The 25840-nt window shown below is 35.2% G+C and overlaps 1 protein-coding gene across 3 annotated transcripts in view; it reads right to left on the bottom strand.

The window, feature by feature from the left end:
- The window catches only part of LOC121737308 (protein dead ringer), a 129914-nt gene that overhangs the window by 29548 nt on the left and 74526 nt on the right, over positions 1–25840 (bottom strand). For all 3 annotated transcript variants that reach the window (XM_042128948.1, XM_042128947.1, XM_042128946.1), the window contains one exon: positions 19686–19758. In XM_042128948.1, coding sequence (XP_041984882.1) covers positions 19686–19758 — 73 coding nt within the window. The remainder of the gene's footprint in view (positions 1–19685; positions 19759–25840) is intronic.

The following is a 25840-nucleotide window of genomic DNA, read 5'->3' on the forward strand; positions in this document are numbered from 1 at the left end:
TGATTGCTTTTTATTTATAAGCACGAGCCCTTGCCCCAGATGTGGCTTAACCTTGATAACTTGACGACATAATAAACCTCGGGCTGCACTCCGCCAGGGTGATTTTGTATCTTGCGACAGCAATGCAACAGTTTGACAGCAGGTTTTGTAAAATATCTTCCGTCTGTCAAAAATATTGTATGATATAAAATCTACCTGCGGCAGTGCTGGTTGAAAGGAGCGCGTGGGACTCTACTCCGTCTTACGAAATTTCGATCAGGTCACGTGACTGAAGTTTAACATTTTCCATCCAGCCATCCTATCAAAAGTACAACGCCGCTTAAAAAGTTTTCACTTGAATTTGGAACGTTTTGAAATTGGAATACCGAAACCTGGTACAAATAGTTTTATATTGTCACGCGAATTAAAAACGTTTATGATTTGGCTGGCGGCCAGGGATATGACATCGAACACGGTGGAACAGAATCAGGGAAGTGTAATAACCGTTTTGCGGTGGAATATTTGATAGCCACTTCTGAGAACTAACATAATGCGGCAGTTAAACGCGAATGCGACCGCTATAAATGATTTTGATTAATATCATTCCGGCGAAACAAATACGGCGGGCCGCGATCAAAGAGCCGCGTAAATCAGACTGAAGTAAAAGTATTTGAGGACTTAAGTGTATTAAATACATATTTCGAGTATGACATATATGGCCACCGCGCTATAATTTCTGTTTATTGCTTTATCCACCTAGGAAATTTGGCAGGGAGATCAAACATCGTGATATATTTGCAAGGAAACGTGCAGCCCTTATTAATTTCTTAATTACCACCTCAGAAATACGAAGTGTGAAGCCATTGGTCTAGGTATATCTAAAATTCTAGCTATAAAGTTGGTACATGCTCAATGGATGAATACCAAAATGTTTGCCTTTTATAATTCCTTTAAAAAAAAACAAAAGATTTTAAATATGGAACAACATGACGCCATCTCGAAACATGTGATTCGTGAATTACAAAGAAATGTTTATCACATTTCTTTCGTTTCGTTAGATTTATTAAAACGCGCGAATATAAATAATGATTTATCACAATAGGCGAATACTGATGATCTTAACAATGACCAGGAGTTGGAGAGGCGCCAAAATCACCATCTAATTATAAGTAGCCTTCGTTTGCCATTATTACAATAAATGAAAATTGATTAGGTGCCGCGTTCTTTGTTATCATTGTTGGAAAACTGAGGAAAATTGAAAATCATACCAAAAGGAAAGAGTCTGTACTTAATTATAGAAAGTAGGCAATAAGGGGTACCCACCCTTATTGCATTGAACTGTAAAATATTAATTTCAGTCTCAAGTAATCTTACCCACCAAAAATCTAAATTATCTAATTATTATCTTGATACTAACTTTGTGTAGTAACACATTTCTACTACTTCATGCCTCGAACTATGAATTACATCTTACTTGAGCTCCAGATTCGAAGATTGTCAAAAAGCGTGACGTCTCTCTCGGCGAAATCGACTACGTGACAAAAATCTAAACCCCCTCCCCCGCTCCTGTGACCGAGTATTTTTAAGACAACCCCCCCCCCCCCCCCTTAATAGCTCACGTAGTATGGGTACATCCCCTAATCGTGACAGTACAATCATATTTTTTTCTAACATCGAAATAAAGCCAAAACCAACATAACATTTACGCAATTCTTAAAAATACGGTTGAAAATACTATTTTCAACGTTTAATTTTACCTAAATTCAGGTTAGGATTACATGATTGTTAACGAATTTATTTAATTTAGAAGATCAGACAGAATGCTGTGACACACAGAAATGATTAATGACATAAATTCTAATCGGGAGTGTTTTTAATAATAGAAGTCGCAGGAGACGACTTAAATAGGGCAGTGTATCATCCCATATTGTGGGCGAAATTGTTACGTAACTTATACGTAACTTGTATGAAGAATATTTGTGGAGGTATGATATATTGTAGAGCTTAATAGCTTTGTCCACACTGTGCCTTTTTCTGTTCGTCAAGAGCATGCGTTATAGCGCAGTCAACAGCGAACGTGAGGCATGCCCGCGACGCATACCCTCTGACCGTATCCAAAACTTTCGCTTTGTTATTAAAAATGACAGTTGGCGTTACGTTCGTTGACGCATTCAATTATTGAATGCGCCAAAATGAAAGTTGAATGAAAGAAGATGACGAAAATTTAAGACGAAAGCGCATAGTGTGGATATAGCTAATAAATAATAATTGACAAGCAACAACTGATTATAACTATTGAGAAAGGTAAAAGTTAAGGAAGTGCTAATGTAAACGCCTCCGTGGTCTAGTGGTTAGAGCATCGCTCTCGACTCCGGAGGTCGTGGGTTCGAATCCCGCGTTGGAAACATGTTATTTCCAAGTTTGGTTAGGACAATGCAGGCTGATCACCTGATTGTCTGACAAGTAAGATGATCCATGCGTCGGATGGGCATGTAAAAAGTCGGTCCTGCGCCTGATCTCTCGCCAGTCGTGTCGGTCTTCCGTCCCACTGGGTTATGAGAGTAAAAGGAATAGAGAGTGCTCTTGTGTACTGCGCAGACACTTGGGCACTATAAAATTACTCCTGCGTACCTGGCCTGGTTTCAATGAAACAGGCCACCGTCACCGAAACCGGTGTGGGGAGTATTATTATTAATGTAGAGAAGAGACACTTCTCTTTCTCTCGGATTAATAGTAGAGTAATTTTGTAACGTTCTTAGTCGGATTACATTTTTAGTCAAGTAAGAGTAGTAGAGTACCTTTGAAACCTTCCCAGTCGGGTCATGGCCTTACATATTGAGTGTATTCTTTTATCTTATGTTAGTATTTTTTTAAACGGGCTTTGGCCCACTACACATTCCCACCACTGTATCTTCTGTGTCGCCAGGATCGACAGCGGTATCCAACCACGAAAACCCTTTGATATGATCTCAGGGAGCCCGAGGGACATGCTAAAGCGGTCTTGGGACCCGCAACGAAATTAATCAGAAGAAGATAGGAGGAGTAGGAAGTATACAGTTTTCCCTCCCCATAAAAAGCGGGAGACAGCACAAAGTTGCAATGACCGAAAGTCAAAGAACTAAAGGGAAAGCACCACGGGATCTTTAGTTCTTAACGTTACAAAATTACTCTACTACAACTCCCAGTTCTCTAAAAATTCAATACATTTCTACCTAAACATTTTATTAAGTACCACTTTCTCAATAATCAGTTATTGCATGTTCTAGTATTAATTAACATATTTGAAGTATTTACTAAGTTATTATATTTGCACGTAAGTTTTTATTAGGATTTAGGGGGTAACGTAGTGGACTTTAGCTTAAAATTAGTTGTGAAATCGTCGCTAATTGTTAGGATGATGATGATGATCACAAATTCACAATTATGGTGATGATGTTGATAATGATGATGAAACAATATTTTATATAACATTAAACAAAATATGCGAACAGTCGCCAACAATTTATGATGTTAGTGAAACATGATATCCATTTCAATTATAGATTAGAAACTGTGTTATTATCATAAAATCTGGCCTCCTTCACGGTTGTTTTATTATTGTAATATTGTACAACAATTATTATTGTAAACTGGGTAATTTATAGTTTTGCCACAGATTACGAAATAAGTAGTGGAAATGAGAAGTTACATTTTCTTATATACCGTACTTAGGTACAACGAGCTTTTGCCCGCGGCTTCGCTCGCGTCAAGAAGTATTATTATATACAAACTTTCATCCCTTATTTTAACCCCTTGGGGTTGGAATTTATCAAAATCCTTTCTTAGCGGATGCCTACGTCATAACATCTACCTGCATGCCAAATTTCAGCCCGATCCGTCCAGTGGTTTGGGCTGCGTGACCATGTCAGTCAGTCACCTTTGAGTTTTATATATATAGACTTACAAGATAAAAGGATTTTTATATTTTAGTCCTTGCTGCTTCAATGATTACAAATTTTGAAAATCAGCTTTTGAAGGAGTTTTAATGGTAGGTAAGTACTTACTTTGGTTTTGTTGAAAATCAATCTCGAAAATTGATCGCTAAATCACGCACCTCGACGATCTTGATACGTGATAAAATAAAATAAAAATGTTGTCAACACAAAACATGCAAATTGAGCTCCTAATTCCTTATCCAATTTTAATAAAGAATAGAAAAAATATTATAATATTAACGATCTTTTCAGTAAATTGACAATAATTATACTACCCAAATAAAACTAAAAGATGTTTCGATCTAAATAATCAACATTTAATTAAGTATTATTTGCAAGCTGCAACACTGAATTTACAGTTCATAAACACACGTATTATTAAAAATAATTACCGAAAACTTGCTATGTTGAGTAAATTATGAAATTGCGGGTAGAAACTAGAAAGAGTTCCGTGTTTTTAATCCAGCGGTTAGATTGTAAGTGCGATTGGAACAATCAAAGCGAGCCGCAATCTGCGTGCGACAATTAAGCAATTATTTGTTATTAAACAATCAACGCTGCACAATGGCGGCCATCTTGTAAACGCGAACTTGTTTGTAATTCTTTTGAATGCATAAATTATAGTACTTAATAAAATATTATTTTATAAAATGTAAAACTTGAGTCCTGTCGATGATGTTAAAAGTCGTAAATGTGTTTTCGACACTTTTGATACCTACGTTAAAAACATGACAAAGAATTTAAGGAAAATTGATACTTAATTTGTTTCTGAATCTATAATCAAAGAATATCTTGCCATTCATCGAAGCTAATACTATTAAAGTGAATAGAAAAATGTAAGTATGTGTATGATTTGAAAGGCGATTCCAGACATAACTAATACTGATTTCAAATATAATTTCTAACACATTAAACTTGTCTAACTTCATTTAAATAGGCCAGATACATAATATAAACCCATATACAATGTAAAACATTTATCGGGGGGCGTGAAGGGTGCAATTACGTCGGTATAAACAGCGATGGCGGCGGTGGCGACGTCTTCCGCGAACCGCGCAAATTGCTCACGATACTGACGTGTACGCCGACTGTAATTGACAGCTCCTGTCAATTGCGGGATGCTCGTGACGTTTATTGTTTTTTTTTCTAATTCGTACTGGTTCGTGGAGGTAAAGAATATTCTATGATACAACTCATTTTATACTTTCACTCGCTGATTCCATGCTAGGACTAGCTACGACCCACCCATGATACTCTTATGCATGAAAGTATACCATGTTGTAGAGTCTACAAGACTATCTACCTACTATATTACTATACTTAAACCATGTTATAGAGTCTTCAAGACTAATATATAAGTATGTATAACAGTCTACAATGTAGACTGTTATAGTAGTATCGTGTGACCGTCTGTGCAATTAACCTACGTACATTGCTTTATAAGTAGGCTCCCTTAAGGTAAAACGCGACAAACGTACCAAAAAAGCATTACTTTTGTAATATTCCTACGTCATATTATTAATATTGATACCTAAAAATCGTCTAAAATTGAAACTTGCGATTACTTTTCTCTCTACCACTTAAAACTCTACCTCTTAAGATACAAAAAGTATAAATTACAGTAACAATAAATCGCTTAAGTTACAGTATCGTTAAAGCATCAATATGAGCCGGTCGCAATATTTATAGAGTCAAAATTAATTCGCTGATCGGCCACAAATACAATGTTGCCATTTCCTTACGACGCCGAAGCCGTAATAGGCCTTTGTTTGTAACTTGTATAATCTTACGTCACGTAGAAATCACATTTATAACGTTCACGTCATAATAACGTCAAGTCACTGACAAATCTTGATACTTGCCTTGTAAAACGACTGATACATCTTGATAGTTAACTAGTGCTTTCGTGAAGTAAAAAGTTGCCGGCAGCCTCGTCGCGGCTTGCGCCGAATATCACTAAAGAACTGTACATTTTTCAGGGATAAAAACTATCTTCTTCGGCAACTCAAAGTTACTCCATACCTTTCATCAAAATAAGTTCAGCAATTTAGGCGTGAAGACGAAATTTATGTGGTATGGATTTTAATGTTGGTTTTTTTTTATGAAATAAGGGGGCAAACGAGCAAACGGGTCACCTGATGGAAAGCAACTTCCGTCGCCCATGGATACTCGCAGCATCAGAAGAGCTGCAGGTGCGTTGCCGACCTTTTAAGAGGGAATAGGGTAATAGGGGGGGGTAGGGATGGGAAGGGAAGGGAATTGGGGATGATAGGGAAGGGAAATGGGGCCTCCGGTAAACTCACTCACTCTGCGAAACACAGCGCAAGCGCTGTTTCACGCCGGTTTTCTGTGAGAACGTGGTATTTCTCCGGTCGATTCGTGCCGAAGCATGGCTCTCCCACGTATTTACATCCAGATTTTTGATTACACATTTTCTTATATAAAACCTACTTATAATCAGGTAAGATTATAAGTAGGTAACTTTGTACTACCTAATTTAGGTATGCAAAGAATTTGATCACCTTTCTTTTACCTTCTTAGAACGGTTTTTTACCTGAGAGACAAGACAATTAGCAGACGTGGCGTCAACTACTACAAAGGACTTATCACCTTAATGACACGACTGTTATCGAAAAATTTACCTTAAAATAACACGGATAGGATTCAAAATGTAACAAAACGAATTAAAGTGTTGGTGGCCATATTTGTTCCATGATAACAAATTGGTCATCTAAGGACCTCCGTGGGTAATGTTTGTTTGTTTTTCTGGGGCTGTCAACAAATTGACTACTAAGGATTCACGCCTGTTTTAGAGAAGCTAATCGACACAAAAATGTGAAATGGACGCGGATAAAAAGCCGCTCTATTTAACTGTAAGCATAGGAAACAAGTAAGTAATAAAATAAATAAAAATTGTTTTATTTATATTATTCTTATGTTTTCAGAAAGTCTACATGGTGCCTACCACCGGTTCGGGAACTAACCCGGCGAGAATAACCGGCGTAATAAACTCGCATGGGGTCCACTTTTTAGCAAAAAAGTGGGAAACATTAATCAATAATTGGCCAAGTGCGAGTCACACTCGCGCACGAAGGGTTCCGTACTTAGCCCCCCCTTAAATATTTATTTGATTTTTATTTTATTAACTATAAATTATTTAAGAACACAAATAATTAATGATTTTGTGAGAATTTCAAGTGCCTAACTGTTGCCATTATTGATTACAAGCAAAAAAGGTTAAAAAAATCACGTTTGTTGTATGGCAGCTCTCCTTAAATATTTAATGTTATTTTATTTTGAGTATTTGTTGTTATAGCGGCAACAGAAATACATAATCTGTGAAAATTTCAACTTTCTATTTATTATTACCGTTCTTGAGTTACAGCCTGGAGACAGACGGACAGACATCGAAGTCTCAGTAATAGGGTCCCGTTTTTACCCTTTGGGTACGGGACCCTAATAAAAATTAAAGTGAGATATTCTTAGGCCAAAAATCGTTTATCACGTGGAAACCGTATATTTTTCTCTACATTTCTCCGCACTATCATACCGTTTTATCTTGATTAGCTTAGCAGTTTAAGCGTGAAGAGTTAACAGACAGACCCACTTTCGCATTTTATATTTGGTAAGGATAAGGATGGATATAAGCTAAAAAAATATTTTTCTTGTCTAAAAAGTTAGAAAAGTCACTTGTTACAAAACATTGCATACCTCATTAATTGTATCATATTTTTCATCACGAAAGTATCTAGTGGCCAATGCTTCAGCACGAACGCGTCGGCGCACGTCATTTTTAGGGTTCCGTACCTCAAAAGGAAAAAACGGAACCCTTATAGGATCACTTTGTTGTCCGTCTGTCCGTCCGTCCGTCTGTCAAGACCCTTTTTCTCAGGAACGCGTGGAGGTATGAAGCTGAAATTTATATCAATTACTCAGGTCTACTGTCCCTTGAAGCTGTGAAAAAATCAAACTTCTAAGCCAACGCAATCAAAAGATACAGCCGTTTATGCCGCAAATTTTCGACACTTGCAAGGGAATCAAAACCTACAGGGTGCTTCCCGTGAACTCAGAATCTTGAAATTTGGTACGAAGCAACGTCTTATAGCATAGATAAAGGAAAAATTACGAAAACCATAAATTTTTAGTTACATCACATAATATATTTTTTTTAATAATTTTAAACTTACTACCCATTTCCTCATAAACGCGTAGAGGTATTAAATTGAAATTCATACCAAATACTCAGGTCTATAATACCTTTAAGCTGTCGGAACCCTCGGTGCGCGAGTCCGACTCGCACTTGGCCGGTTTTTTTTTTTCTTTTAAGCAGATGTCCCCCCGACAATGTAGTGCGTACGTGCTCCCATTATAAACACCGCGTGTGCGGCCGGAGCTCCTAGTTCGTCTATATCACAACCCCTTTTTGCCAAATCGGTTACTGGTGGTCTACTACTATGTTGTCGACATAAATTACTTAACAATACAACCTTTGTATGACCATGGTAATTAAAAAGTTAAGACTGAATTAGTTTAAAATGAAAACTTGTACGTAAGGTGCTAATTATGTATTCTGTGCTTGTACCTACATGAAAATGGGGGAAAACTTATAGCTTTGTGATAATTAATTGCCAATAGTAGTAGAGTAGCTCTAACGTCGATAACTTAAATTCTTTTATCGGTATAATAAATTCATCTAAAAATATAACCTATCTACTCTTGAGTCTCAAATCTCAATACGTCGCATTAAAAAAAATGTCACACACGAATTCGAAATTTAAATAAGAACAGATCTCTCATTGTAATATCGAATTTACGACGAATATGATTTATGGAGTTTGATGACGGACAGACGGACAACAATAGCCTCATACAAATTGGTGAAAGAATCGTCGAGTTTTTAATATTATAATGCGGTCGCACTCACACTTGGTTTTTATTACTTATACTCTTCTCGGAAACAAATGTGGTCCACAATGGTATTTTGGTATTGTAGTTTTATTCAAATAGCTTTTTAAATGATGTAAATTAAGCTCGGCAAGAAAATACTTATAGAGGTAATGGCACGACGAACAATAAAATCATGAAACACTAATACTAAATCGTAAGCTGCAATTTATTTGTCAAAACAACCAAGGTAAGTTGTAAGTTAGGTACTTACTAGTTGGTACCTCTTTGAATTTTCTTCTCAGGTGGTCCTCGTTTCGGAGTCCAAAATTACTATCGCTTTTAATTTGAAAGGCTTCAAAGTTAAATCTATATTGCAATAAAGTCATAATGAGGATACCTTTAGCTATTTCCACACTGTGCACTTTCATCTTCAATTTTCGTCATCAACTTTCATATTGGCGCATTCAATAATTGAACGCAACGCCAATATTGTCATTTTTGAATTTTTGGATACGGTCAGAGGGCATGCGTCGCTGGCATGCCTCACGTGCGCTGTTGACTGCGCTATAACGCATGCCCTTGATGAACAAAAAAGGCACAGTGTGAACGCATGCCCTTGATGAACAAAAAAGGCACAGCGTGGACAGAGCTATTTAGCAATATCTCAATTCTCAATGCTATAAGTCCTCATTCTGAACACTTAGAACATTTTAAGAACAACTGAGGAATTATTCGAATCGTTTCGGTGGTGTCGTATTCGCTGCCAAAATAATCGATTAAACACGGACTTACATCGAACAATGCTTTGTCGAATAAAATATTGCAATTGCGAGTTCATCGTCCACATTATTTTGAAATAAAGAAAACAAAGTAAGTATCAAATGTTTTGAAATTCGAACAAAAAAGGTTTTTGAACAGAAAAGTACTTTAAATACTAAAAAAACATTTAAGAAATTATATTTTTTACTTGAAATGTGTTATGTGGAACATTTTTTATACAGGGTGTTCAAAATCTCTATATTTTTAAGCGTTCGAAAACGTTAAATCAATTATCTGCGTCATTACCATATTGTTTGTATCTTTCTGATCTTGGATTTTATTTTAATCCACTTGACGTAATTAACAAACAGCCAAACAGACAATAAAGCTGGTATGCGCAATCAGAACGTCGTATAAAATTTATTCGCTGAATAAATCTAAACGAATGATGAACGTTAACCACCCACGAGTCGATCGTATACAGCGTGTTCTGTTTATGTTCCTTTTTTTTATTTTTTTTTACTATAGTAATTATAAACCTAAATAAAAGAACAAATTAATTATTATCTGGCGTATTGATAAGTTCCTGAGCTCTACATTATTTTGATTTCAGCTAATTGTAAAAAGAAATATTTGAATATCGTTTAAATAATTTAATTACAAATTATTACATTTGTATATACATATAAATAACGACGAATTTTAATTTTTTGTTCGTTTCGCTAAAATTCGAGAACGGCTAATCTGATTAGGCTAATTTTAGTCTTGAAATAATCATGGAAGTCTAGGGAAGGTTCATAATATTAGAAAGGAAGTGATACAAAGTTTACCGGGTCATCTAGCACTATTGAGATGAATATGCAGGCTGCTATTAGAACCTTCAACATTCTAGAATTACACCTACTAAAAATCTTAAATGATTTCCTTATAACTTATTGTTTTACCACCGTAATGATCTTAATACAGTTCAACGTACTATATCGTTATAATTATAAGCGAAAATCTAATATATTACCACAATTAATCACTGTAAACGCGCCGTTCTATATGGACTTGTATTAATGGGGATTAAAAATACGCAAAACGCCCGCTCTGATGAGCTAACCAACGATAAATATTAAATGTTTGATTGATGCACCACTTGATGGAGGATAGTGGGAATACTCATTATGTAAGCATCTTTGAAATTTAAAAATCGAACGCAATAAAATTTGCGAGTAAAGAGTAGTAGTGTATGTTACAAATTCACCTTTTTTTGTAAAAAAAAAAAAGGGTTGAACTTTGGGAGTGACAGGCAGAAATGAAAAAAAAAACAAGAACGCAGACAAACATTTTTGCCACAGGGTAAAAAAGAGGATATTATTACTCTACGTAGCGCCGCCAATCTAGTCTACATCCGTCTTACGCACTCTCAATCGTCAGAAACGATGCCCTAGGAATTTTCAATTAAATAAAAATGGAAATTATGGTCTTTTCAAAAGTCACATTTATCTTTGTTTCTTTGATAGCTTCTGTACCGATCAGGTCCTTACGCTATAAATACTTCACTTTAATCAACACAGCGAAATAATCACACCATACACTATACTTCACTGTACAATCTATTTTCGACGCCTCGTAGAATGTTTCGTTCTAATTATAATGTAACAATGAATTCTCATATTAAGATAAACACGCTCTATTGTTACCGGATCAAAGAGACTTTTATTGAGAGTTAACACAAGAATAAAAAGAGCAAATAAAAATATTTATAGAATTTTATCAGCCATATTTTTGTATAAATCTATGTTACATAAACTTGTAGAGTTCCATAAAAATCGATGACTTAGATGTTACGTGGACAATTGAATACAATTCTTTGGACTTGAAGTCTATGCACTAGTAAAACCAATTGGTGATATTAAACTTGGCCTTTATTATCCCAAAACTAATACCCGTTCATTCAGACAAGGCCTCATGCAGTGACTGCCCGTCGTCTCTCGCATCGCATACATCGCCTCCCAGACACAAAACTGCTGACACTCGCACATTCACACATACATGGTGCCTACAGACTTTTTGATTTTTTTAACATTGATTTTATTCTTCATACCAGTATTCAATCGTTAATGTTTAAAAATAGTTACTAAACGTTGTCTAAGTAAAGATTAAAAGAGAAACCGGGATATGATAATATCTAAACGTGAGCTAGCGTGATCCATTTCTAAATAATTGTGGTGTTTATTATCTAAATGGCGTTAGGCGACTCGAGATTAACAGCTAAATAGATCATTATAGTTGTAATTACTCAAAGCTATTAAAATTTTAAACACATGAATAATGTTTTAAGGATTGCCTAATTATAATAATTGCTATCAGCATCATTCTAAGCCCAAGTAAAAGGGAAAAATCTTCAGCCTTAATATTATATATAGTGGATATAGTACTCCATTCCAATTATTAACAAAATTAATCATCAAACAAATGCTATTTATTTGTACTTAATTTTCAATAATAAACATGATGAAGAATATAATATTTAAAAACTGTATATTTGTACAAGCTATTAACACAATTAAGATTATACACGATCAAGATAACGTTGATTGATATAAATTTGATTTGCCGGCCGTAACAGCTGCGCGTTTGATGCTCGACACGCTATGCGAGAAATGTCTTACACATTTTTCATAAACACGACGAAAATACATCATAGATTGCATGATATAAAATTTATAAAAAGAACGTTTTATAAAACGGTGATCTTATGATTATTTTTTTTTGTAAAAAAAATTAAGCGCAAGTTGTCGTTTTTGTAACACTCTGTATACGTTTTTGACATGTATTTGCAAATAGTTTTGTCAGATTACTAGTGATTTGCGAACTATATCTTTGTCATGAGCACATTAATGTTATATGTTTAATGTTATGTTAATCACAAAGGTAACATATAAGTACATAGTATAATATTTTAACGACTTTCAAGTATTTGTCATATAAACTTTATTTTTTACAATTTCATCAATAAAATATTTATAAAATATTTACATACCAAAAAATATGAACGATTACAATTTAGTATGTAAATATTGTAATCGTTCATATTTTTGGTATGTAAATATTTTGCAGTGAATCTTTGTACAGGAACCTAGGTAATTCCTATCTTAAGCTGAATAATAACTCAAATATAGTAAATATTTTCGTATGGCAAATTATCTTGGTATTACTTTTGTATGAGAACTGCGATGACACTCAGACTCTTAAGGCGGTAATTTTTTACGAAACATCCAAAAAGGATTGACTTTATATAGGGTGTTTTATCTAAATACCAAAAAAGTTGGTCCCTTATGGGACCAACTTTTTTGGTATTTAGATGGGATGGGAAGGATCGTTGAGTTTCCGACTCATTCATTCCCTGGCCAAACATCAGCATACCGGGCTTCTGGAGCGATGGTGCAAGTTATGGGCAGACGCGTTGCAGGTACCTAACTGTCTTATAAAATATGCAATGCAAATATCGGTTTGCTAATTCACGTCACAGACTTTCGTGGTAGTACATCATACGTAAATGTTAGTAATCATGAATTGCCTCTACGTACTTGTTCTACAACGTACGTTTGACGCAGCTAAGACAATACAGTTTGTTTAATCTAATGTTCAATGACGTTGAAATCATAAAATCGCGGAGTTTCAAACTCAAACTCAATTTTTTTTTATTCAGAGTAAATTTTTTTCACATCTTTTCTGAACGTAATTTAAAAAAAAAGTAGTAAAAAGGAAAGTTCCAAATGTAATGCGGACAAAACTTTGCTTCGATCGTATGCAAAAAAACAACTTGACATTTTTTAAGGAGCGCTCTTACTACTAAGATTAACTTCAAAATCTTATGATTATTGATTCCTCTCAAGCTCAAATTGAGCTGGCCTTTGAATGTCTAAAGCGTGCCAAACACTTGGAAAACATAGCCCTCTTAGCGCAGTCGGATAGAAAACGAACGAACGAACTCTGGAACGAACCGTAGCCAGCAGTATTTCCGAACCAATACGACCTGCAAACCTTCAAGAAGCCAGCAAACGCACCTGTAGATCTTGTGATCCAGCAGTAGTTTGCTTTCTATCAGATGACATGTTTGATCGTTTGCCTCCTAATAAATAAAAAGTTTCCCGCTTCCTCCTGCAACATACACCACGTTCGCTGCATGACTGGCGCGGCGTTATTGGCGCGAGATGACCGACACAATATCCACGTGTTTAGCGATTTATCACACGTACACCCTGTATAACGCTAGTGATACTTTATTGGGACTCTCTTTCTCTCTATTTACGTTCTAAATAATGCTTATAGTTTGTTGACTCTTGAAGAGATTATTTTTAATATAATATTGAAGAAGTATCTTGTGTTGATAAGTTTTTTTCGAATGATTGGCGAAAGAGAGAAAATCGCTTGAAACCGTGTAGAAACAGGGAGTGCCAAGTTTACTTCTATAACACATAAAATTATCATTTATCACCTTATCGCCCATAGTATTTAGTCTAATGTATTGTATGAAAAGAGATATAAAATTTATGATTTCGGAAAATATTTTAATAAAAAAAACGCATGAACTATATTAACCTGGCTGTGACTTAGCTATACATCAAACATAACAAACAGACGACAACGACGACAAACCTAACCGGAAATAAACTCTATTTAGCATATCATGGGGGTGAGTGATGTGGAATTTCAATATCTGACGTTCCTGTGACGTCATTAATCTTCTTCCCTGTATCATGGACATCATTAATGCAGTTATTTACAGTAACAGTGTGTCGAATGAACAACACGACTTATTTGATTTTAGAACTTTAAGCCCGGCCGCACATTGTCCGAATTCTGATCAGAAACAGTTGAATTTCGCCGGACCGCCACCCCGCACACTATCCGAAATATCCTTCCGGCGAGTTCGAGCTCACTCGGCTCAGTACAAAATGTAAGAGACAGCGCGGACGTTCAACTGTTTCTGATCAGAAATTTCGGACAATGTGCGGCCGGGCTAAAATTTATTTTTGAATCGAATTATACAGGAATACATAAAAGAATTAGTTTAGAATATTTAAATTAACAAGGAAAAGAAGGTATTAACTATGTAGCATTTTATAATACCTTAAACATACCTCTTTACTAACAGATTCTTTTAAACTTAATTTGAAATTGATAAATGATACAGCGTGCTATAAATTTTGGTCCTATAAACTTGTCAGTAACAAACGATTAATTTCTGATCATTTAATTCCGATTAAGAATTAAATTTATAAGTGGATACTCAATTCTTTTCCCTAATGGATTCATCTTAAGTAGTATTTAATATATCTACATACAATGGATGCATGAATAATGAATGAACGAATGAATATGTAAATGAATTAATGGATCAAGTCTATGATTACAATAAATCTTAATAAGCTACTGGTCGGACGCAGTAGCTTATCAGAAGCTACTGTATCCAGCTGAGTAGAATAGCATGACATGAGCTAATACAAGTATAGTAAGACATATTATAGCTAAGTAGTGTAAAAATTCTTCTAGTTCGGATAATGCACACATAAGTAATTAAATTTTTATGTCAAAAAAATGTACAAAAATGTTAATTACTTATTTTAAAATAAATCATAAAGCTGATGATAATAATCGATTCATACCTCGATCGCGGGAATCGCAGACACAATAGATTTTCAATTGTTATGCAACAGCCGGGTGCCGGGTGCTTGGGGATTGATGGGCTAAGAAACTTTGGAAATAAAAACTAAAGAGTAGGAAAATCGATTATAAAAAGTGAAAATACATTAAGAAAATACCATCATTATGAACAATTATAACTCTAAAGGTAAAGTTCAATATAACAATCAATCGGAATCATAATAGCCTCAAAAGAATCAGATTCAGATGCAATCAATCAAGCCGAGATTAACACTCATGAGGCTAAGCAGACATAAACAAATGGTTGAAGACCAAAATCGAATTAACCGCAAGCCAGTTAAAACCCCAATTAAACCTCCAAAGATCTTCAATGAGCGAGAAAAAAGTTTGATACATCAACTCTTTAATCTAATCTACGATTACGCAAAACTAAGCTATAACATCGAGGAATAGAATTGAAATTACTATGGATGAACTCTCGAGGTTGTTAGCACTACATCTTATAACGATTAAACACATAATTAATCATGAAATGAATGTGTTAGTGAGCTCTTACTGAATAACAATAGAGGTCTTGATAATGAGGAAATTGAAACAGTGCTTTATGTTTAAATAGGGTTGATGACAAAAAGACGAGAAGGAAATAAGAATAGAATGCTCTAAATTAAGATGTTAAATATTTTCTTATATAGTCTTGCAAACAAAAACCTAACCCTATCTTAAAATGCCGAAATTGTTCAATTTAAATGACTGATTGAACTAAACATCGATTATCCTCGAAATCTCGATGATTGATTAAAAATAAAAAATGCTAGATTACAATTTAGAAGGTTGATGAAGACAAAGTGCGGCGAAGGCTGGGCGGGGCCGGTTTTCATTACTCACCGCGATAATAAATGATAAAACATTATTAATACCAGATCAGACTGATGGAGAACTTAAGGATAAATTAATTCCAGTAATTAAAACCATGACACCCGAAGGAAATACGAAATTAACAGAAATCATGTTTACTTCGAAATCATTTTACAATTTTTAAATAAAGAATAATTTAAAGTAAAAATATATAAACGCAGAAATTAGCAAATAAAGGAACAGTAAGTTGAAGTCAGAGAAACTTGTCCTGGCCAAATCTTCGATATAAACAAAGCAGTCTGAACTTCGCAATAACTCCGTTACATAACATGGCCACCCGCAGCCAACTTCACACGAATAAACTTGCATTCGATTAAGCGTATCATTATTGAAATCAATTTCGTTCTAGATATTGTTAACAGAAAAATAACTTCTGTTATCGCCTGCGTAATAACAAGCAGAAGTTTATTGGCTGTGTTTCGAGGTGATAAATTGAATAATAATTTATTACGGACAAGATAAGAGCGATCGCCCGCCATGATCGTGTACGACTATTAAACGGACAAGAAACAAACCGTCCGGACATATTTTGCCTCTGGCTGGACCTTTATGACAATGACATAAGAATGAAAATTTTAGAAAGGAGGTAAATAATTTTGAATGGACACGCTAAATTTAGCGCGCGCAAACGTCGATTTCTGATAGGCTTTTGATACACTTAAACACCTTTTATTGATTACAAATGGAGAAATAGTTAATAGAATGCTTTTATAGAATCAAACAGAACATGAATCAAACATTACATTATGAAAAATGTGAATACAAAATTTTTTCAAAACATTGTTCAAAACATGTTGCATAATTTTTGCAGATGACGTCCATCTTTTGTAAATTGTAATTTAATGGAATGTATTTCGATTATGACAATCTGGACATGAATTTATGAAACTAGACCAAGAGACACGACTAATTTATAGTTAATTCTCTCGGTTCGGGCGTTTTGAAGGAATCTTGTGGGAATAAATTAGGACACGTAATAAATATTGTCATCGTAAAATTAATTTCATCTTTTATTACTTCGGCGATTTATTTCGGATTAAAATTAAATATGGAAGCCGACAAGATCAAGTCATTAATTTTGTCGTTTACATCATCTTCATTAATGCCACACACGTTTAAAAGACAAAATGCGCTTTAAATACCCATAAACTAAACCAAAGACTTAGATTTTGTTTAATTAACTGCGTACAAATACTGGCCAGTAAAAAAACAAAAGATTTGAATGAGGAATTGTTAGAGCGAGACAGATAGAGTTATCAATCAAAAGCGCGGGATGTGATCGCCCGGAGCTATCGTCGATCTCATAATTATTTCTATTATGATATTTAGATGCAACAATGATAGCTATTGATATGTTTGGGCGAATTCCCACACTCGTTGCCACATTCAAAGCGCAATCTTCTATCTCCGAATTACAAAAATAAAAAAGTATATTCCACTAAAGTTCAGCGACACAATTTGTCAGAATATTCGATTATTTGAATCTACAATGTCGTTATCCTAAATTCTATTTAAACTTTGCCGTTATACTCTTTCCTGTTTCCTATTGACATTGTTTATATCAATTTTGGATGAAACAGCATCAACCGGTTTTGATTCGGGAAGGATTGGGTCAAAAGTAAATTCTGGGGCTAATTGTGGGATTAGCATATCCCCATCCAATTAATATTACTCAAATGTTGAATTTTATCTGTGGTCAGACCTGTTGGGATTAAGTTGTATTTTGGGTCAAAAGGTTCTTGCTCTATTGGGGCAACTCATCCATTTGACTTTGCACCCCTATTTTGAATCGTGTTTCGTTATCTTTTGTGTAGTTATAGTCGGTTTCGATTGAAATATCAATAATTACACTAGTCGACAAAATTATGACTTTTTTTTTGCCACACGAACTTTGGGATGATTTTTGTTTATGTTGGAGTATCCTCATCAACAATTTATAATAATTTTGTTTCAGTCACCCCCAGTTTTTTTGACAGCTACCTATTCATTTTGTCTTCATACAAAACATGTCTTGTTGCAAATGCCAAATCCACCGCAATATGCATTTGTGATTTAGCGTTAAATTTATAATATTTTTGCATTATATTTATTAAAACCGGCTGTTAAATTTATAATATTTTTGCATTATATTTTTGATACTCACTAACATTTTTAAAGCCTTTTTTTTACTATAACAACATTATAACGTATCGTCATAGTTTGTAACCACCCTGTACTTACATGCCACGTACATCTGTAGATAGCAGCTGACATAGGAATAATCAAGGCACTAATACCCAGCTAATTACATATAATATCTCATACAGCCAGTCGTCAATCACGACATCTTATCAGTACACCAATCTGTTTAGTATAGTCCAAGAGCCCACGTCGGTTTTACTTGCTGTATTGACGTGGAGTTTGTTTTAATCTAAATTAGAAATTATCGTATAACTGAGACTTCATTGTTTGTATTTTTTCACTTTTGGAGTCGTGTTTAAAAAATAAAATTACTCAAATTATATTGTTTTATGCAAAAAAATCGGGACTATACAATTTTGTCTTGTTTTATGAATAACTGAGTGCTAAATAAATTATTAAAGTAAACGCACCCGCGAAATATAATTAGTTTTCTTTACTATTTAATATCATTTAGGATCAAATTTGACGAAAATTTTAAGTGATATTCAGGTTCTCCAAGTAACCATCTTACAAAAATATTCATAAAACATTTAACCGTCGGCTCTTGGTCTAATACACATCCGATCAATATCAGAGGCCATTTAAATGAGACCTCCCGCGCACTCCGCCCGCGTCACGCGCAGGGTCCATCGCAATTCGGCCGGATCGTGTATAGATCATTTGGATCAATGATAAATTACAAGTTATATCAATCGGGAATTTATCATACAATAATAAGACCGAGATTACCGTGATTTATTGGTACATTGTAAGTCTCGCTCTTCATATTATAGATCTTTGACTAAATAAAAATGTTGAAGGTTTAATTAATAACAACTTGTTAAGTTACATAGCTGTTTTACGGTTATTTTAGTATCAATAAGGAACACTTAATTAAGCTATATTACTAACCTTAACCACGGTAAAAATATCTATTTACCGTACTTTTACGTGCTTTTACATTAAAAGTCTTCGTACTTTAAAATTTCCATTGACAATAATAAATATATCATGATATTGAATGTACCGTCACTTCTTGGTGGAAATTCATGTTTCACAGTAATAATATACACTTTTCATGCACTGGAAACAAGTTCCGTGGAACAAGTGCATGAAAAGTGTATATTATCTGTGAATAATAAATAGGGCAACTCAAAAAAATGTATCAAAGACTTCAGCCAAATTCAGAAGACATCTCCACTTAATAATGCGATTTCTCCTAATTTTTTATTGAATCAATACAACAAGCTAGGCTTCTTATTACCTGACCCTAATAAAAAATGACATACTCAAAACAGCCGTATTAAATAGCACCATAGTTCTTATTTTATTCTAAATCAAAGATGCACTTACCTCTTCTCTGCATGAAGGCGAACAGATCGTCCAGAAACTCCTTCCTCTGTGGATCATCGTTTATCTCGTAAAGCTGAAACAAAAGAAAAATACGTTAATAATAATAAAAACAGTAATACAGTAACTAAATGTCAGTTGCAAGAATCAGTTGAGTGTTTGGAGTTGGAGATAACTAAAGAGTTGATTGTAACTTTTTGGTTTGTCAGTAAAATGTTGGAGCAGATCTGATCAACTAGTCTGTTAAGGGTGTGGTTGCAGCAGAGGCGTGGTTAAAGTTATGGTTATGGTTAAGGCAAAATTTAGCTTTAACTTTAACCTTAACTTTGACCAGAGAAATTGACAGATGATAGCTGGTCCAACAAGATTATAAAATGAACGTGGGCGCTGCTGGTAAAGCAAAACTGTCAAAAATGGCGTTTTTGTATGATGACAGCGTTAGTTCCTTTTTTCGCCACGTGCATTTGAAACCTTGTCGAGCTCTATGGTTATGGTTAAATATGGCTTCTTGATGGCACCCATTTTTAACTTTAACCAAAGATCTGACATTTTGCATTGTAGTTAAAGTTATAGTTAAAGTTGCAGTTATAGTTAAAGTTAGTTGGTGGAACCCAACCTAAGTGACACATCCTTTATCCAAATAAGAATGGTATTTATGCCAAAGGTCAAAAGTTAAGACGAAAATATAAACTGAAAAAAAAGTACCTCATTTTAATCTGAATTAGGTGATTACTTTAAGGCAAATTGGTGGAGTTGATTGTTACTTTTGAAATCATTCCAATAGTTATAATTAACTGTATCTTTTGGTACTAACTTAAACTGTTTATTCACACTTACTATAGCTTAAGTATGAGAAAAGTCCGTTATAGTTTAGTAAAATGACGCGGGCTACTGCGCATGCGCATGCGCCGCCACCTGCGTCGGACATGCGGGCAGCACTTGGTATTCCAATTACAAATTATTCTCACATATAAATTAGCTACTAGAAGCTAGAAGTCAGCAGGCTTGGCATCGCCAAAGAATAAATAAAAGGATGATGAAGGAAACAAAGGAATGGAAACACTGACAGTATTTGGGGAGTAACTACCGTACTCAGAGACATTTATTGATGATTAAACTTCAATTTAATTAAAAGTTTGACAGATCAATGGTGTCAAAATCTTCATTTAATTACATTAAGGGCCTGTTTCACCACTTCCTGACAAGTGACGAATAGGCTATCCGCCAATTGACTTGACAGTGGAGAATCTGTCAAAAAAGTTGTGAATAGCCTATTCGTCACTTACCAGGAATTGGTGAGGTTAAGGCATGTCCTAAGGTAATTAATATTTGTCTGTGAGTGCGGCGGATATTGAATAGTGACAGATTCCTTTTGTGAAACTATTACTTTGTCTTATCTACCCTAGGAAGTAACCTTTTCTATGACGACTACGCTAAGCATGCTAAGGCTTTATTGAGATAAAATTTAAGTTTTTTTTTGCTAGCCTATGCTATCCCACTGCTGGGCAAAGGCCTCCCCCAGGGTTTTTTTTTTAAGCTAACGGAGGATAAATTTTTCTGGAATATAAATGCCGGAAACTGCATCATATCATTGACATACAGCGGAAAACACAAGAATGCGGTACTTACTCAGTAGTAATGACACATTGATATAGCATAATTTCTAGATTGCACCCGCACTTACTCCCCTCTTGAAGAGGATGTACCCCCTTCCTCCCCATATCTTGCGTGACATTGACAGTAATGGCAAGTATATCCGGCACTTAGTCATAATATGCCTTCGTTTGTCACCGTTGGTGTTATAGTGACTATGATGTTCAGGCTATTATAGCCTTATTACAACTAACAACAATATTTGACACAACATGACAGTAACGATAACGGCACAAAACTTAAGATTTTTTCCGTTCACAATACTTACAACCAGCGCTTTAGGGATACCCATAAAGTTAATATACCTAGCGAAATAGAGAAACAAAGGCCTGAGCAAGAGAGATGTCACTATCAGTAACACTGCATGGTAAAAAGAGACGTGTGATACATGACAGCAGCACTCTTTTTATGACGTCCAGTCGGCACGTGCCGCACGTTGACAATTTAATCTCATAGAAATCATATTCAATCATGCTTGTGTAAGTGTATACGTACACATATTTTTACACACAGATGAAACCAATTTCGGTTTCGTTTGACAGCTCGAGATTGTTGCTATATTCCGCTAGGTATATTAACTTTATGGCGACACCATACCAAGCAGAGTGATAAATGAATTTCCTAAAGGTCCGGCAAGTGTTTCTTAACCGACTTCCAAATAGGAGGAGGTTCTATATTCGATGTATGTTTTTTTTTGCCTTTGTTTCTCATTATTTTTTGCGCTAGACCTAGAAGACCATATAGGGGCAGCAATAGTTTTTACATTAAACAATTTTGAAACCCCACATATTATTGAGCATCTAAAAAGATTAATAAGTACGACCTTTTTTCCCTATTTCATCTCTTTATCGCATTTCAAACACTCATTAATAGAATCTGACCAAACACTTTCATTCATAAAACGCCCGTTAAGCACACAAGTTATCCGGTCCGAGCGCCGCACTATGACATACTATGTTGACATATACGTTGGCATATATGTTGACATATACGTTTACCTACATCGGACCACTTAGGCGACACGTCGGGACATCGAAACACCATTTAACGCTTCCTGCCTCTTTAATAGATAATAGAGAAATTTGCATAGCGTCATTAGTGATGGTAACAAAGAAATTACAGTTATATAGCCTTTGTTTAAAGTGACGTTCTTTAATTGAGGAGAAAATGGAAGGAAATTCGCTTTGCTTAATGGTTGAACTAATTCCTTAAAACTTTAAAGTAGTAAGCAAAAGGTCTAATTGAAAATACACCTTCTAAAAGTATATTTTTTCCTAAAAAATGGAGAATAAGTTTTATAGGTGATGTAAGCAGCAAATTAGAAGGGTTTTTTAAAGTAATCGTGTAAAAAGGGGTTAGTGGTTAATATGAAGAAATACAAGATGGTTGACAATTGACATCGATGAATAATAAAATACGATAAATACATAACATACATTGCATATTTATTACAAATTACATCTGAACATATTCTAATTTGTAACCAATATTATCACAATATCAATAATTTTCCCGAAATCTCCGCCTGCCATAGAATGAAATCCAGTGCATTCCAGTGCCCGTTTCCATTATTCCAGTCGCAATCCAGCGCTGGATCGGATCACTTCTTTGTAAAATGCAACCCCTTTTACCGATTATATTAAAAACAATATTCCAGACTATATTAAAAAACAATAGTTAAAAACAAACTCGCCATATAATTGGTGCTTCCCCGGCGCTAATCGAAAACGCCTGGTGATTAATCGTGGGCTGACAGAGTGATGGGCGAGCGCTTGATCCCCTATTGACACCGATCTTATGCCTATCGCTGGGTGATAACTAGCTTTTGCCGCAGGGAAGTGGAAGTTGTTTCGTTTCCTTACGTAGATTGTTAAAAACGGATGTTTGGCTACAATAATTTGTCTATTGCCTTTGTTTTATGTTCATTTAATCAACGTTATTTTTTTTTAGTTTCTAAAAGGATTCATTTTAATTTGACAAATACGAGACCTTTTCTCTCTCGTTTCCAGATATTAGAAACTGTTAGGTTTCTATTCATATTTGACTTCCGTTAGTTATTAGATGTAATAAGATAAGACGGATGCTTGCGTTTAAATAACTTATCAAAATTCACAATATTATCTTATGGATTTGTTCTTTATACACAAGGAGTACTACGTCTAAGTTTTCCATTGCATTTCTTCCAAACGTCTACTAATAATAATTAATCTTAAAGCTTGACCACAGACATACAAGGAGTTACTACATTTTACCTCAGTCCTAATCTATTGTTATATTTAGTTGCCAATTGTTTACAATTACAGAACTTTGTTTATTTGGTAAATTGTTTTAACTACATCATTATAATACAATAGAGATACATATTTTATAATTTTGTCATCGGCAGTTAGTACTCATAATACAGCATCAACCCCCAATGATAATTTCAAAATAACCCTCATAACAACAAATTTTGATGCAACTGTCAATAGCCATTGTGTTGAGCTGCTACCGCGTGTATTTATTCAAGCGAGAGGGGTTAGTGGCTAAATTGTACTGAACTGTTACTGCGTATACGTGTATTCAAGCGGAAGGGGCTAGTGGCTAATTGGAGGATAACAATGGGGATCAGCGGCTTAGCCGGCCCTGTGGGCGACTAGTTATGATAATATTCATACTCCATGTGAGATTCACGAGATTCGTATGGGAATGTGTTTAGCAATTAAAAGTTGATGCATCAAGAATTTTGGAATATTCTTGATGTAAGCTGTGGTTTGTATGATAATTTCTATGTCCTTTGTAATGGCGGCTGTACACACTCGACGATAGCCTCTCGCCGAGCTCCTCGGCCGTACATGCTTGCTCTGGTTTTCCTCGCGAGAGCCAACGAGACGAGGACGAGAGCGCCGTACACACTCGCGCTCGGCCTGTCTCGGGGTGTCTCGACAAGTACAGCCGCCATAAGTTGTAACATTCATTGACAGAAACGTTGTGAAACGTCGAACAAAACTTTACGTTTATTGCCTTTGTTGGTGCTCCCTCTAGCGTAAAAACATTGATAGATACTGCAATCAGTATAATATTATATTCTATACGAATAGCTTTTAACATTTTGCGCTAATATCCCATCAATCCCCCAGCGGCATCCGGCTGCCGCATAACAATTGAAAATCTACTGTGTCTGCGATTCCCACGATCGAGCCTACTGTTGCTAGCAATAATCGGAATCGTGATACATTGCATCCGATTGAATCACCGTTTACTGGGACAAGGTGTTTAAGGTGTATAGTTGTATGCGATAATACGACATTCTGATAGGCCATTGTTAGACTATATACGCTAGGCCTTCGTGCGACTATAAACCTACTTGCATGTTATAATGCAAGATTTTTATGTTATCGCGTCGTAACGATAATTGTTGATGGCTCAGGGTTTTCACACTGCGTGCGGTGCGCCGCAGATGTGGGTGAAAACTGAAAACGTCCATATATTATGCCCCGAGAACTTTCCAATTACAGGAATATTCTCGGGGGTTACCTTTCCTTTTTTAGTTAGATAGACGTTTATAAATGCCCAAAATGCATATATATGGTTGTGCGAGTTATGTTTTGGCAAGGATCACTAAGTGAAGCGCTCCAGCGATACATAATATTTACGTATGTGTTACGCATAGAACTTAGCCGTTTAAATTGGTCGTACTGCGTACGTAGTACGACTATAATAGTGTTGTCTTGAAGTAACTCGAAGTTTGAAATAATATGGGCCATATTATTTCAAACTTCGAGTTTCCGGAAATTGCCATATTATATGGCAATTTCCGAAAACTCATTATTTTTAGTAACATGGTTGCAATGTTATCCATCCAAAAACATTACGAAATAAGGTAAAGTCATCAGCATTTTAGAATTACCTACAAAAAGTTCCGATGATAATTTGATACAACGAATTGAAGTATGAAATCGCAACGCCTATCGGGTCGCACTTTTCTGCGTATGCCATCGCGGTGTGAAAGCCCTTTACAATTCATTATTTATTGCGAAGTGAAATAGGTGTTACGTTAAGGTTTTATAGTTAACGAGCGATTAAAGATAATTTTCTCCGTATTAGACACTATTCAGCATTAATTGACTAGAATATTAAGGTCTTATAGAAAAGCGACGAATAATTGATTTGTTCCTGGTAAGTTAAAATGGCACTGGCAACATATTCGGTTCGGTGATTTCGACTTTGAATTTCTTATCGAACAATTTTCAAAAATCGAATGATCTGAACCTATTTACCCCCCGGTCACATCGCGGTCCACTTGACGTTAAAAACTATCAAAACGCTCAAAATGCCTATTTTGACGTTTCGTTTTTAACGTCAAGTGGAACGCGGGGTCACAAATCACAATAGACATAACTACCAGTAGTTCGACTGCAAAGAAACGGACAGGTTTCAATATCTGTCAAATTCGTCGGGTTTCACTAGGATTATGAACGGAATGTGCCTCGCGCTGGCTGATATAATTTATTTTTAAATATTTA

Source organism: Aricia agestis, chromosome 20 (genome assembly GCF_905147365.1).
Source record: "Aricia agestis chromosome 20, ilAriAges1.1, whole genome shotgun sequence".
In the NCBI taxonomy this organism is placed as follows: Eukaryota; Metazoa; Arthropoda; class Insecta; order Lepidoptera; family Lycaenidae; genus Aricia; species Aricia agestis.